Raw genomic sequence first — 15,374 nt, forward strand, 5'->3', positions numbered from 1 at the left:
CTGCAGTAAATGCATGGAATTAAAGACTGTTCACTTTAGAAAAACAGAACAGTCCAAAATACAAGTGGTTATTGTGTCCTTGCAAACAAGCTATATTGTCACCTGAGCCGAAAGGCACAATATTATTTGTATATGAATTTGTGCTGACTATATTGTACATGGCAATCAGGCGTTTTGTGAATGGATCTCAATTCTTTGGACTTTGTCATAGTGTGCACACTATTTACAGCACGCTACTGTAGTATCGGCAGTGAATATCTTATTTATAAGGAACCTATGGTATGTATAGAACTTATATGCTATAGGAATTCATCAACCAGAAAAGATCAATTCCGCTGTTCCCCTCTTCTTCCCCCATTTCCTTTATTACAACATAAAGGTATTTGCACAATGGCACATACAGTAATCACAAACACGTATAGATTGTACAATTGTTTATTTTTTTTGGATCACTTGATTGAAATTTGCTGGTAATGTCTTTGGACATCACCACTCTTTTTATACCATATTGCTTTAAACTTGCCTGCACGTATCTAGTGTATCTTGCATGGTTAAATGGGAATTGTACCTGGAGATCTTAGTTGCATTTGTGTTTTTGGAATAGAGGGCAATAATCTAACTATGCTACCTGTGATTTCACTGCTGTCTTCTAAAGGTGCATACACACGTAAAGCTTTTCTATCCAACCATCCAACTAGTTGATTGGTTGGAATGAAAATCTGGTAAGGTATGAAAGCAAATGACAATCAGCAATTTGCTCCCAAACGCCGGAAAATGGACAAAAACTGTTGATTGAACAAATTGTTTAGATCAAACATTTAACAAACTTGTCTGACGACCATTTTCATCTGTTTTCTGGCATTTAGGAGCAAATTGCTTACCATCAGTTACTCCCATACGTTACCAGATTTTCATTCCAACCAATCAACTAGTTGGATGGTTGGACAGAAAATCTTTAGGTGTGTATGCAGCATTAGTGAGGTGTTGTACGCTGCATGTTCCAGTACATATGGCCAGATGCTGATTAGTATTGAAAGACGACAAGAACCAGGAAGAGAAAGTATTTTTTTCTTTAAATGTTAATGCTGTATCTAATTTCTGCTAACATCTATATTATAATTACTTATTTACAGGAAATGTATGAGGTAGCCAAGAAGCTTTGCTCCTTTTGTGAAGGTCTAGTTCATGATGAACATCTTCAGCACCAGGGCTGGGCTGCCATTATGGCCAATTTAGAAGATTGTACGCATTCATATCAAAAGCTGCTTTTTAAGTTTGATAATGCCTATTCCAAGTATCTGCAATCAGTAGATGAAATGAAGATGAAGTTAACAAAGTAAGTTTGTAAAAATAAGTAGATTGTTACTACTTTATTTTAAAAGCCTTATATAATGTGCGTTTTCTCCAATTATGCTATTTCTCCAGACACATACAAATATGCGTCTCCCATATTCTTTGGTTTTCACCTTTTTTATTTTAATAATATTCCCTTACATATACTATAGATGCTGTCTTAACTTAAGCTCAGCGCATCTTATTGTCATGTTAAACTTTTTCAATCAGTCACTTATTCCCACCTCTTATTAATTAACAAACTAAACAATGTTACCGCATAAAGTTATGAGCAGCAATGACTACAGTATGAAATGAACAGTTGTCCTGGTAATTGGAAGAGTCAAGAACAGCTGGGTACACACTTACCCGACTCAATGGCCGACCCACCAGCCGATATGGTAAGATATACACACTTGCCAATTGGGCGCTCAATATGGCCAGGCATCACAACTGGGCAAGCATTGAAATTGCCCTCCCAGTTGTGATTTCCGTGTTGGCAATTCCTGCAGCCAGTGTATGGGCGGTTGGTTGGTCACCCATACACACAGCCAGACGCACCGATGTGGATGACGTATCGGGTGTACACACCCACCGATGCACTAGTGATATATCGTTTGTTGTCCGAAGTGTGTACCCTACAGTCAAAGTTGGACCACCTTTAGCCTAGCAAGTACATTTTAAATTGCCAAATGAGGCTGCCAGAGGTTTCCCATTAATATGGCAAGTGTAAGAAACCGTGATGCCATGGACAGAAAACAACAGAAGTCTGAAAACATTCTGCATTAAGAGTAAAATTTTACATTATATACTAAGGTGGAACCTCTTAAACACTGGTCCAAAGAGCCCCTGTAAAGTTATGGTCTGTTAATGCAATATGCTAATGTAAAGGTGGGTACACACTGGACGATGTGTGCTGGGGCGATATTATCGTACCGCAGGTACACATCTGAACGATGTAATTAACGACGGAACGTTCGTTCGTATTAACATGAACGGGGCCGCATACAACATCGTCAGGATTGATGTGCAGCACATAACTGTAATGAAAGTTTAATCAATATTAACACACAAAAGATAACAAAGTTAATTTCAATATAACTTAATTAGTACAGAAGTTCTTTAAAGATTTAGAGACCCACTTTGCAAGTTGTACAATAAGATATAATTACAGCAAGAGCTAGTTATTAACAGGGTACACAAGACCCCAGGTAAGTAACCTTTGGGAGTTGTGCTTGTTTGTTACTATCACAAAAAGGCATTATTATGCAGACCATTAGTTTATTGGCTTGTACTTACACTGTGCTATATATGGCTTTGTCTTTTTGGCTTTGTTGGGTCACTTTCAACTATGTCCTTATTTAAACATTTTAGGACTGCTTCTTACAGTGACTGCAGGAGAAAGCATATTATTACTAAGCAGCTGCAATCATTTGCTTCCTGTGTAAAACATCTTATATGTTGTATCATATGTACATGGCTTAAGAGCACAGAATGACACCTGAAAGATTGTGCAACGCATTTGGTAAACGTTACAGGAGGTCTTTCAAATGCAAATACATGAATCCGAAGCTGGACATTCACTTTTAAAGCAATACATATATTTTGCTACTTACCTTATGTATAAAAACCAACACATATACTGTACATTCAGACTTTTAAAATCAAGATAAATCTGTAATCAGGGATGTTCTTCAATGTTATCCATACGTTCTATCTGTAAGATTTGAAGGACACTGCATGATGTATTTTATATTTTAAAATGGATTATACATTTTTGTATGCCCATCCCCAGCCCTTTCTACCATTTTGCCCACCTTTAAAGGTGTTTTACACGTGTGCTGATAGGGCACATAAATTGGGGCTGAAACTATAACATTTAATTCTTTTTATAACTGCTTTAAAACTGCATTAAAATGAAGCAATCTTGAGAACTAGCCGGTTACATTGTGGTGTAAATCTTCGTTAAAGTGGGTACACACAACACGATATTTTGAACGATTTGGCTGATTCCGAAGCATCGGAACAACAAATCGCCCAAAATGTGTAGTGTGATACCGATGCGCGCTCTCGGCGGTCTTCCATCGCATCCACAGATCTTCTGTACATGCAGAAAGATCTGAGGATGTCGCTAGTGATGCCATGCTGCTGAATGCAGCATGGCCCCTGCTACCCCCACGCTGTAGCTGCCAGCATAGGCATGTGTGTATGCACTTGCCGATGCCGACACCCCTGCCGGGTCCGTTGCTAACAAGGTCGGTACACATTAGACATTGGCTAGTGTGTACCGGCCTTTAGGGTAACAATCATGGAATACTGTAATCTTTTCCTAATGCTGCCTCCTTTCCCCTAGATTATTATTCAAATATATATATATTTTTTTAAATAACATTGAATTTTCCTACCAAAGCTTGTCTTGTGTGTCACATAAGAAACAAAACTCTTTTTGGTAGACTAAGAAAATGTTATACCCACTTGAACTGGTCTAAGGTTTGGATTACTCCAAATGTTATTTTCTCATAACAAAGTACTATTTGCCTGGGATGCGGCATTCTGCTTTTACATGATACAGCGACATGCCTAGAAGGTTTTGACTGTATAGCGTTGTTCATACTGTGCAATTGCTTTTTGCCTGGTTCATACAGGCATTAGTTCTGTCAGTGCCATGTCTTTGTGAATCGCCCAATGCCACATCCTTGCAGAGTAGAAAGTAGCACTGGACCAATAGAAACATTAGAGGAACCTGTTAGCTCAAGTAAACACAACACCCTAACTCATACATAATAATTAGTCTACCCTCAACACTCAATCATAGTAATGTTTAAGAAGTATTGGTGATTTCACACTTAAATGCCTGCTTATTAATGTAAGCCCCAGGCATATAGAACTATGTACATTTTCATCTTTGTGAACTCCAATTAAGTGAGATGTTGGAGTTCTTTAGGTAAAAAAATGGGATATTTTACTTCCAAAAAGTAGCTTTTATGGTAACATCAACCCAGAAGTTTTTTGTTTTCTTTTAATAAACCTTCTCTTGCAGGTGACCTAAAACTTGATATGGTCACGTCTATTCAATGTCTCAATTGTTACAGTGCCTATTTTGTAAAATGTAATGTATATTCCCTGAAAACATTAAATGCTTATATTTGAAATATCCATTCTCTAGTTTAGGAACCGCTGTTTCTGTCATGGCCAAGATTCCACTGCTAGAGTGCCTAACTCGTCATAGCTATAGGATGTGTTTAGATAGGTTGCTGTCTTCTACGGATAGAGATGTTGATGAACTGGAGAATGAGAAGACTACTGACATGGTGCAATATGATAATGAAACTAAACTGAAAAATATGGCTTTGCTAGCCTCTCTTTCTACATCTGGGGAATGTGCATCACAGGAAGTACGTGGCAGTTGCACTGAACACGACGTTATGGATTCTACTAGCCAGAATATGGAACCTTCAGAGGAGCAGCTGGCTAATGACAGCCCATTGTTCAATGTTTCACTGCTGGACTGGATTAATGTACAAGATCGGCCGAATGACGTTGAGTCACTGGTCAGAAAATGTTTTGACTCTATGAGCAGAGTAAGTAACTGTACTACACCCCATTTGTATTTCTAGATACAATGTGCATCTGTTAATGTCAGTTTTCAGAATACATTTTAGGGTTCACTTAACCCACATGAACTAAACCTGTCTGTGTTTTAAGTTGTTGTTTATTTGCATTTTCATATAATGAACTAGTTACCACAGTACAATAGTTAGTGTAGTAGTGGTGGCAGTAGTACACAATATAAAGGTATCTTCATAGTGACATCACAAAAGAAATTTAGGATTTTCCACATTTTATTGGCATTTGCTGTAGTTTAAAGAAACGATTCCTGTTGAAGTGTCTGCTGTATTCTTAAAGGTGGCTGAAAAATAAGTTTAATTAATTACTCTTCTTTTGCATAATTTTCTTTTTCCTATATGCCTAATTCACACATTTGTTTCTCAGGTACATGTAATTTTATATATGGAATAAGCCATGCTGCATTGTAAAGGGTGTGTGTGTGTGTGTGTGTGTGTATGTATATGTGTGTGTGTATGTATGTGTATGTGTATATATATATATATATATATATATATATATATATATACACACTGCAATTTAGATGTGAATTTGGACACACCCCTCCCAGCTATAAATCTCTCCGCACATTTTACATCTGCCCCACCTGCAGTGCATGGTTTTGCCAAGTTGCAGAGTTACTTGCTTTATTTGTAGATAGACCCTGTATTAACTTTTTCTTTTAAGTAAAGTATTGAACATTGTGCAGTAAATGATGCGTGACTCTTTCATCATGTAACAGGTTGAGCCAATAAAATATATGGGTATAAGGCCATAATAGAATATGTAACAGCGTAGCAAGTTTTCCCAGAATTGCATAGTCATTTCAAGAAATGATTTTCTATCCATAACTCATGCATTATTTTCTTCATGTAACATCCCAGTCCTTTAAAAATCTTCAAAAACTTTTGTTTTTATATGATTAGTAACAGCTTTTTTTCACACAACTTCTTATTACTATTTCTCTGTCCATCAGCGCATCTTTCTTAGGTCCTGTTAGTAAGACAAGTGACTTTAGTTCACAGAGGGTTTTTATGTGTGTGTGTGTGGTGTTAGTTACTTGCCATACATCTCGCATGTGGTAACTGGCACAGTTGGCAGTGGCAAGTACTGATTGACACTTGCACCAATTAGTAAGTGTGCACTAAGGTTCCCTAAGTGTGATTAGAATGGGTAAAGAAAGAAGGGTGGTGTGTGTGTGACTGTTGATTTGAGAAGGTTCTCAGAGATTAGAAATAGAACTGTATTAGAGTGTGACCTGCGGTTAATAACAGGCCGTGTTTTGTTCTATTGATTTGTCATATCCTATTTATACAGAGGGAAGGAGACATGATATAATTATTTTATCATTGGTTTGGAGAAGTAGGTGTGTATACTTTGCATGTGTTGTTAGTGGGTCGCTTAGGGGCCTATGTATTAATAATCGCGAAGCTGCCGCAATTAATAAGGTGTCATGTCGCGGCGGATATTGTCATTTTTAGTGAAACTATCCTTGCTATGTACAAAGGGAAACTTGCAGGAACAGTGGTTGCAGTATCCGATGTACCTGCGAGTTACATCCCCAAAAGTTTATTGAAGGGAGATTCTAGATTTTAGTAAGCCATCAATGCTCCACCACCAAAACATAACACCTACTTTTTAGGAATATAACTTTTTTGCCGAATGATTTAGTTATTTTGATACAAAAATATATTCATAAATACTTTGATATTAATTTTGAAGAACAAATGATTGGATACATTCCCAAGCATTGGCGCGATTCCATCAAATGTATCAATAGTTTTGATGCATTATTTTGTTGAACTGAAAAGGATACAAGTCATTAAATTTAATCATATAAATGCTAACCACAAGCTCTCCTATTTTGTGGTGGATACAGAAGGGTATGATATGAGGATTATGAAACCTGACTTTATTTTGTCTGTAAGAAATTGAGTTTGTAACTGTATGGCATTATTAACATTGCCAGAAAGTTTTGAAGGTACAGTACATACCTTCCCTTTGTAAAATCTGTATGCATTTAATTCATCATTGGACAGGGAGAATATTATATTTGATTTAGTGTGTTGAGAATTAATAGATTGCTCTACTCTGAATGATAACAGTTCATATTTGACTGATGGAAATTAGCACAAAGGTGGAATTCTAAATAAATCTAAATGAGGAAATAATTCCTATATACATACAATTCAACCAGCGCTATTTAATAAAATAAATAGGTGACTCAACATTACTTAGAAAGAACAGTACAACATTAATGGTGTGTATATGATTAAAAATTTTACGCGTATTTATGCAAAAAAATATACACATTGGCAACTAACAGTATCTCTTAATACTTAGTGTCCAGTTCTGTGAGTGGATACACTGTTCCACTTAATGGTTCCTAAACAGCCTCAGTCCATATATATGATAAAATTCACAATAAAGACTTTGGGGACTAGAGTAATTTTTGAGGGCAGTATAATAAGATGTATTGATGGTTAAATCCAAACAAAGAGGTAGTTGCCTGCCAGCAGCACAGTGAGATCCCCCTCTGGGTATGTAATTACAGGCAAGGTGTATGAAATCTGGAACACTGTGTGTTTCCCTCATGCAGCGATATTAGGCAGAGGTAGTTGTACGCTGGCAGCACAGTGACATCCCCCTCTGGGTATGTGATCACAGGCAAGGTGTATGAAATCTGGAACACTGTGTGTTTCCCTCATGCAGCGATATTAGGCAGAGGTAGCTGTACGCTGGCAGCACAGTGAGATCCCCCTCTGGGTATGTAATCACAGGCAAGGTGTGTGAAATCTGGAACACTGTGTGTCTCCCTCATGCAGCGATAGATATTAGGCAGAGGTAGTTGTACGCTGGCAGCACAGTGACATCCTCCTCTGGGTATGTGATCACAGGCAAGGTGTATGAAATCTGGAACACTGTGTGTCTCCCTCATGCAGCGATATTAGGCAGAGGTAGCTGTACGCTGGCAGCACAGTGAGATCCCCCCTCTGGGTATGTGATCACAGGCAAGGTGTGTGAAATCTGGAACACTGTGTGTTTCCCTCATGCAGTGATATTAGGCAGAGGTAGCTGTACGCTGGCAGCACAGTGACATCCTCCTCTGGGTATGTGATCACAGGCAAGGTGTATGAAATCTGGAACACTGTGTGTCTCCCTCATGCAGCGATATTAGGCAGAGGTAGCTGTACGCTGGCAGCACAGTGACATCCTCCTCTGGGTATGTGATCACAGGCAAGGTGTGTGAAATCTGGAACACTGTGTGTTTCCTTCATGCAGTGATATTAGGCAGAGGTAGCTGTACGCTGGCAGCACAGTGAGATCCCTTTCTAGGAATGTGATCACAGGCAAGGTGTATGAAATCTGGAACACTGTGTGTCTCCCTCGTGCAGCGATATTAGGCAGAGGTAGCTGTACGCTGGCAGCACAGTGACATCCTCCTCTGGGTATGTGATCACAGGCAAGGTGTGTGAAATCTGGAACACTGTGTGTTTCCTTCATGCAGTGATATTAGGCAGAGGTAGCTGTACGCTGGCAGCACAGTGAGATCCCCCTCTGGGTAAGTAATCACAGGCAAGGTGTGTGAAATCTGGAACACTGTGTGTTTCCCTCATGCAGCGATATTAGGCAGAGGTAGCTGTACGTTGGCAGCACAGTGACATCCTCCTCTGGGTATGTGATCACAGACAGATATATGAAATCTGGAACACTGTGTGTTTCCCTCATGCAGTGATATTAGGCAGAAGTAGCTGTACGCTGGCAGCACAGTGACATCCTCCTCTGGGTATGTGATCACAGACAGATATATGAAGTCTGGAACACTGTGTGTCTCCCTCATGCAGCGATATTAGGCAGAGGTAGCTGTACGCTGGCAGCACAGTGGGATCCTCCACTGGGTATGTAATCACAGGCAAGGTGTGTGAAATCTGGAACACTGTGTGCCTCCCTCATGCAGCGATATTAGGCAGAGGTAGTTGTACGCTGGCAGCACAGTGACATCCTCCTTTAGGTATGTGATCACAGGCAAGGTGTATGAAATCTGGAACACTGTGTGTCTCCCTCATGCAGCGATATTAGGCAGAGGTAGCTGTACGCTGGCAGCACAGTGAGATCCCCCCTCTGGGTATGTGATCACAGGCAAGGTGTATGAAATCTGGAACACTGTGTGTTTCCCTCATGCAGCGATATTAGGCAGAGGTAGCTGTACGCTGGCAGCACAGTGACATCCTACTCTGGGTATGTAATCACAGGCAAGGTGTGTGAAATCTGGAACACTGTGTGTTTCCCTTATGCAGCGATATTAGGCAGAGGTAGCTGTACGCTGGCAGCACAGTGAGATCCCCCTCTGGGTAAGTAATCACAGGCAAGGTGTGTGAAATCTGGAACACTGTGTGTTTCCCTCATGCAGCGATATTAGGCAGAGGTAGCTGTACGTTGGCAGCACAGTGACATCCTCCTCTGGGTATGTGATCACAGGCAGATATATGAAGTCTGGAATGCTGTTTGTCTCCCACATGCAGCGATATTAGGCAGAGGTAGCTGTACGCAGGCAGCACAGTGACATCCTCCTCTAGGTATATAATCACAGGCAGATATATGAAGTCTGGAATGCTGTTTGTCTCCCACATGCAGCAATAATAAGGGAGTGTGCCGCTAGAAACTGCAGATGTCCAGCATCAGTTACCTTCCAATGTGTTACACCTCAATTTCCCTGATACAGGTCAAGTTGCCAAGTTGTAAAGGTTAGCAGTAAATTAAAATCCCCACTCCTCTCACATGTTGGAATTTGTAATGAGAATACAGAGAGACATCCTTGGTTCTCTAAAGTCGCAGGTCATGCCTGCGTCATGAGATGACTTTAATGAGTGCTAGTTCAGTCATGTGATGACAGACAAGAGACTTACCTATAGTTGTGTGTATTCATCTTACTACACATTTCATGTACATTTATCCTTCTCCCACACTAACAACCTTCTTCTTCAAATTAACACTAACTGACAATAAGTTACATACACTTACCATACCTACTGTTACACAAATTATATTCATTCCACATCTCCTTATACCTCTAAATAATTAGTGTTTCATTCACAAATACAGACATTGCATTATATTTCCCTCTTTAGTACGTAATAAATGAAATCCATATCAGTGATATCAAAACCGAAACCTTGGGTAGACTATTAGTTGTAGCTCAAGTTTGACCCATTAATAATGACTTTATGTCTTTATAACAGGTGTGATATGTTTTGTCAACATTCATAGTGTCGACATGAGAATGTTGAGATGGTCAAAACGTGGGCAGGCTGCTTGACATGCTCGCTGGGTAAACGATGTGTGTACACAGCGACCTCGCCAGCGATGGACCCGGCGGGGGTGCCGGCATCGGTAAGTGCATACATAGTTACCGATGCCGGCAACGATGAACAACTACGGGTGGGGGAACGGGGCCATGCTGCATTCAGCTGCATGGCATCGCTAATGACATTCCCAGATTGAGCTGCAAGTACAGACGACTGGGCATGTTGTTAGCGACCTGTGGGAGCGCACATCGCCAGCAATCTAGTGCGTACACACTGGACGCTAAAATACATTTGGCGTAACGATGTCATTATCGGCAAAATCGTTTAACATGTCGTCTAGTGTGTACGCATCTTAACTCTCCGTTGCTGGTTCGTGCAGAATGTTGGCTCACGCTGACATGTATAACTGTTAACATTATAAATGTCGACACTTTGACTACATCCCCTTTATAACACCATCCTCACCACCAAGTTTATTCTCTTCACAAATAAGGATAGGGATATATATTTTCTTATGTCATCTTTGCAGTGCCACCTTTACTGGAACACAATTGTGGCTTGCATTTAAAGCTATATCGAAGAAATAATGTATATAGAAAATAAAATGATCTAATACACCTCTGTAGTTAGACAAGTGTCGTCATGTTTACTTTTATACAAACATATCTGGCTATGATGCATCTGAACTGCTTATTTAAACTTTAATTCTGAAATGAAAACTGTAGGTTTGGATGGAGACTGATGAGTTGAAAAAAAAATGTATATAGTCTGAATGGAAGGTGAGAAAAAACATATACAGAGTATCTGCTGGTGTCCTTGCTCGTTTTAACAGCCCCACGCTGTGCCACCTATATGTAAAGCTAAATACATACTTGTACAATCATACTTGAAATCCAACTCTTCTTCCAATTACACTTACAATTGAAAGTCCAGATGAATATGCAGATTCATGCATACACTCAGTTACAATCTACCATGCGCTCTGTGATCCTCATCTCTTGAAATCATCTTCTGAAAAGGTTGTGACTGCGGGAGCATGAGCAGAAGTGATTGATTGAAAGTGCGTATACACTCCCAGGTTTGTCAGACAGCAGATGCGACTGGTTTTCTTGAGATAAAACATGATTGTGGGTGCGTACACAATCTTACAAAATCTCACCAAAGGGTCTTGGATCTAATGATCTGTCAGACGATTGTATAGGTGTGTAATTGGCTTTAGCTTCATGAGGAGGGCTATCTACTTCCACTGCTTGGAATTTATTTAGTGATTGTGCAAATGGAATGTGGGAGCAAAGTAAATTGTTTTATTTTATATCGTAATTATTATGGGTGAAATTCTCAGTGTGAAAATATTCATATCCTTTCAGTAATCTATTAAGCAAGATATGCCTTCTTTAAAAACAAAATTTAAAATGATGTAAGAAGAAATCGTTTAGTCGCCCTAACAGCGTGCTGAATTTAATAGTTCCGGGTACTCCTTCCCGGCGCTATTAACAGTGAGCTGAATTGAATTCCCCCCATAGTGTATTTATCAGGGGTTATGTAACATGTTCTGATATTACAAAACCGATGGGATATCGTCGAATTTCAGCTGGTTTTGCCTTTGTGATTGCTGATTTAAATTTAGTGGCGGACTTGCTGAAATCCCACTGGTTCCGTAATATCAGAACATATTGCGTAACCTCCATCATCTGATACAAATGATCTCACAAATGATGGTAATGTCCCATCCAGTTGATCACAGTAGTTACTGTAGTGAGCAATTGAATATTTATAAAATATAATTACAAGGGTATTTCTGATCTTCCAGAATTCTGATAGAATAGTGCGAATCAGCTTTTTGCGGATTCATTGCTAGTGTTTAGTGAGGACATTTCATTCAGACCTGTATGGAGACGGCTAATTCCTCAATGAATAATCGGAACATCTAGACGGTTCCTCCGTTCTATCACTCCAATGAAAATTACTCTTTTTATTCTGTACAGGATGAGAATTTCTAATTAAAATAGGAGTTGGCCACTCTGCGCTATGTAATCAGCCTTTACACGTTAACTCTCCATCTGCAGATCTCGTAATATATAGAGATACAGTGATATAGTAGTAATTTGAAATCCGATGAATGCACGATAATTGATAGTTACCTACAGTAGCTACCGTATAGTTATACTTTTCCTGTTCACATAGTTAGAACATAAAGACAAACTACTACAGTATATCAGCCGTCTAGAATATCAGAAGTACGAGCACCCTTGCAGTAATCTTTTAATGGTGATTTTATATATTCACCAGCCTAATGCTAGGTACACACTTTAATGATCTGGCCCACTGTTCGATTATTGTTTGGGAATATGTTGTGCAGCAGGTCAGATGAAATCGTATGAGCCTACTGCTTTGCACACTACAATTGGCCATGGTAGCTGCATACACACTGTGATAATCGGACCAATCAGTCGTGAGTCAACTGCAGGATGGGGCATTAACATAACTGGAAGATGATTTGTATCATTCAGTATTTCACTATATGGGACACGTTAGTTATTATTATAGTAATTCTGCTATATCTTTACATAACTTTGGAGAAAAAGAAAACAAAAACTTTAAATTTGATCATTGTCTATATATGTAATTGTATTATTTTTTATTTGAGTCATGTCTTTGTTTTATGAACTCTGGCAAGAGTTTTAATCATTTCCTTTTGATACATACATTTGAATTTGTACATCACTTAGACACCTTTTTTTTTCTTTTTCACCAAAGTTGTATTAAAGATTTTGGCACTATCATAGAACTAGCTGACCATATGATGTTGGTTATATTATTAGACTTTTTTGTCTTTTTCTCTGTTGCTTGATTGAGCGCTATAATACTCTCCATTTTCACCTCTGTTTGGGTTGCTTTTAATAATATATTTTATTTTAGTAAACTTTAAGTAAAGATCATCCTACGCTTCTTGACCAAGTTTTGACCTGTTCTCCTAATTGTGGTAAAATATATTTAGAAAAATTTGTTCAGCCTGATGCTGTCACTGTGACATTTCTCTCCAAATGATGTGGTTCCTTTGCTACAATATTGAAGATTTTACTTTACCTCTTCAGACCGTAAATTTGAAGGAGTTTTAAATTAAAGTTATTCATAAACTGCTTTTCTTTGTTGAAGTCTCTGAACTTGATTTGATAAAAACTATTTTGTCCTTGCTTGCTGTCTGCTATAATATATTATGGAACAAGAACTTCTATTGCTGCTTAAGTTTATCATCTTATTGAAGTGAAGGTCTTGCACAATTTTTCAACTGCTCAATCCTCCAATCTCAATTGCAACATATTAGATTGTGGTTTAGAAAGTACTAGGCCCGAGTTTTTTGTCTGTGTAGAATTTCTTTTCATGTTAATATTTGTAAATGAAGAACATCTCAAGATTAGAAATATTACTCAGAAATGTAAAGGTTCATAGTCCATAGACCAGTGGTTGTCAAACTCTGTCCTCAGGACCCCACACAGATCTCATTTTCCAGGTCTCCCAGCAGGTGCACAGGTGTAGTCATTACTCACTGACACAGGTGGAGCTAATTATCTCACTTGTGATTCTGTGAGGAGACCTGGAAAACATGCACTGTTTGGGGTCCTGAGGACCGAGTTTGAGAACCTGTGCCATAGACTTAAAGGCTAATTCCAGCCTGAAATAGAAATAAAATGTTTTAGTACCAGTGATTGGTGGATCTGGCGACTTGGCAGAAAATCATCCGTACTGCTCCAGCAATGCTTCTTTTGGGTTGTCAAAACCGCTCTCTTCTTCCCAGTTTACCTAATGCCACCCAAAACAAATTTATTTATAGTTTGTGGAGTAAGTTTTTAAGCATTACCTTCAGCTACTAAGCTAAGCTACTGGTTTCACAAGATTATTATTATTTTGTATTTTTTACTGTCATAAATCCTTAGTATATATTCATCAATGACTATTGCATATGTTTGATTTAGTTTTGGGTGAAATTACCTTGACTGAAATAGAATACAAAGTTTCACATGCTGCCAATTGCAGATCTGGCGATCCGGTAGGTCCCTTGATGTAGTGTTCATTCTAGCACCCTGCATCTGTAATAACCGGTGCAGTTTCTCTTTCCTGTCTGGGGTGTCACTCTATGCTCTGGTGCCTCTTGCTTACTCTGGTTTGTATTTCAGCAGTTTATTACATCATCTGAGTGTACTAGAAGCACCAGAGCAGAGCGTGACACTCCAGGCAGGAAAGAGGAACTGCAAGGGTTGTGACAGGTGCAGGGTTCTAGAATGAACACTACCTGAAGCATGTAGTGTTCAGAGCAGAATATACTTTGTATTTATTATGTGGCAATTACTCTTAAGAAGTATGACTTACAGCTACAAGTAATTTTAAATTGCACGTAAATTAACCCGGAAAAGTTACATACAGTATCTTTTATAATGAAATAAATGACAGCATCTGTGATTGTATATAGTACACATGTATGTTATAGATTACAGGCAGCAAAAAATTTAATGTGTGCTTTGTAAGAACTATGCATAGAAATGTGTTTTCAACTTTTTGTAAGAAAGTTTGCTGTATTTGGTTATTTGGTACACATTTATTAACGCATTCGTTTCCTGACCTGCCCTCAAAATGCAAATCATTGTGTAAGTTAATTTGTTCCATCTGGACCTGACTCACTAATGTGCCTAACTACTGGCACAACATGAAAGTAACAAAAAAATCATAAATAACTAAGACTGGTATTGCATAATATAACTGAGTACAGAACAGTTTAGTGGAAACCTCTCTGTTTGTGTTGGATATACCATATAAGGTCGCAGGAGGAGCCGGTGGCAAGCAATGACATGGATTAGCTTTATTCACTTAAAAATAAATTATTATTAAGAAGTATCTCTGAGTCTATTTTAAAAAATTATTCTTCACAAGATGTTTAATTGTGTATTTATTGTCTGTAGATCTATTAATTAGCACAACCAGAGCAAATGAAGGATCTGGAGTGCACGACAATTATTTTGTCATGGTTTAGATAGTTCAAAGTAAAATAGAGAAAATGTGTAAATTAAAAAAAAAAGTTAAGTGCAAATTATTTTATTTGGACTTTTGCATAAAATATATCTTTTGATCTAAGTT

General features: G+C 38.6%; 1 protein-coding gene across 1 annotated transcript in view; it reads left to right on the forward strand.

The window, feature by feature from the left end:
* The window catches only part of RB1CC1 (RB1 inducible coiled-coil 1), a 132,548-nt gene that overhangs the window by 19,366 nt on the left and 97,808 nt on the right, over nt 1–15,374 (forward strand). Inside the window, exons 5-6 of the mRNA XM_088469541.1 lie at nt 1,134–1,336; nt 4,499–4,913. Coding sequence (XP_088325667.1) covers nt 1,134–1,336; nt 4,499–4,913 — 618 coding nt within the window. The remainder of the gene's footprint in view (nt 1–1,133; nt 1,337–4,498; nt 4,914–15,374) is intronic.

Source organism: Taudactylus pleione, unplaced genomic scaffold, assembly GCF_031769625.1.
Source record: "Taudactylus pleione unplaced genomic scaffold, aTauple2 ptg000093l, whole genome shotgun sequence".
Classification (NCBI taxonomy): domain Eukaryota; kingdom Metazoa; phylum Chordata; class Amphibia; order Anura; family Myobatrachidae; genus Taudactylus; species Taudactylus pleione.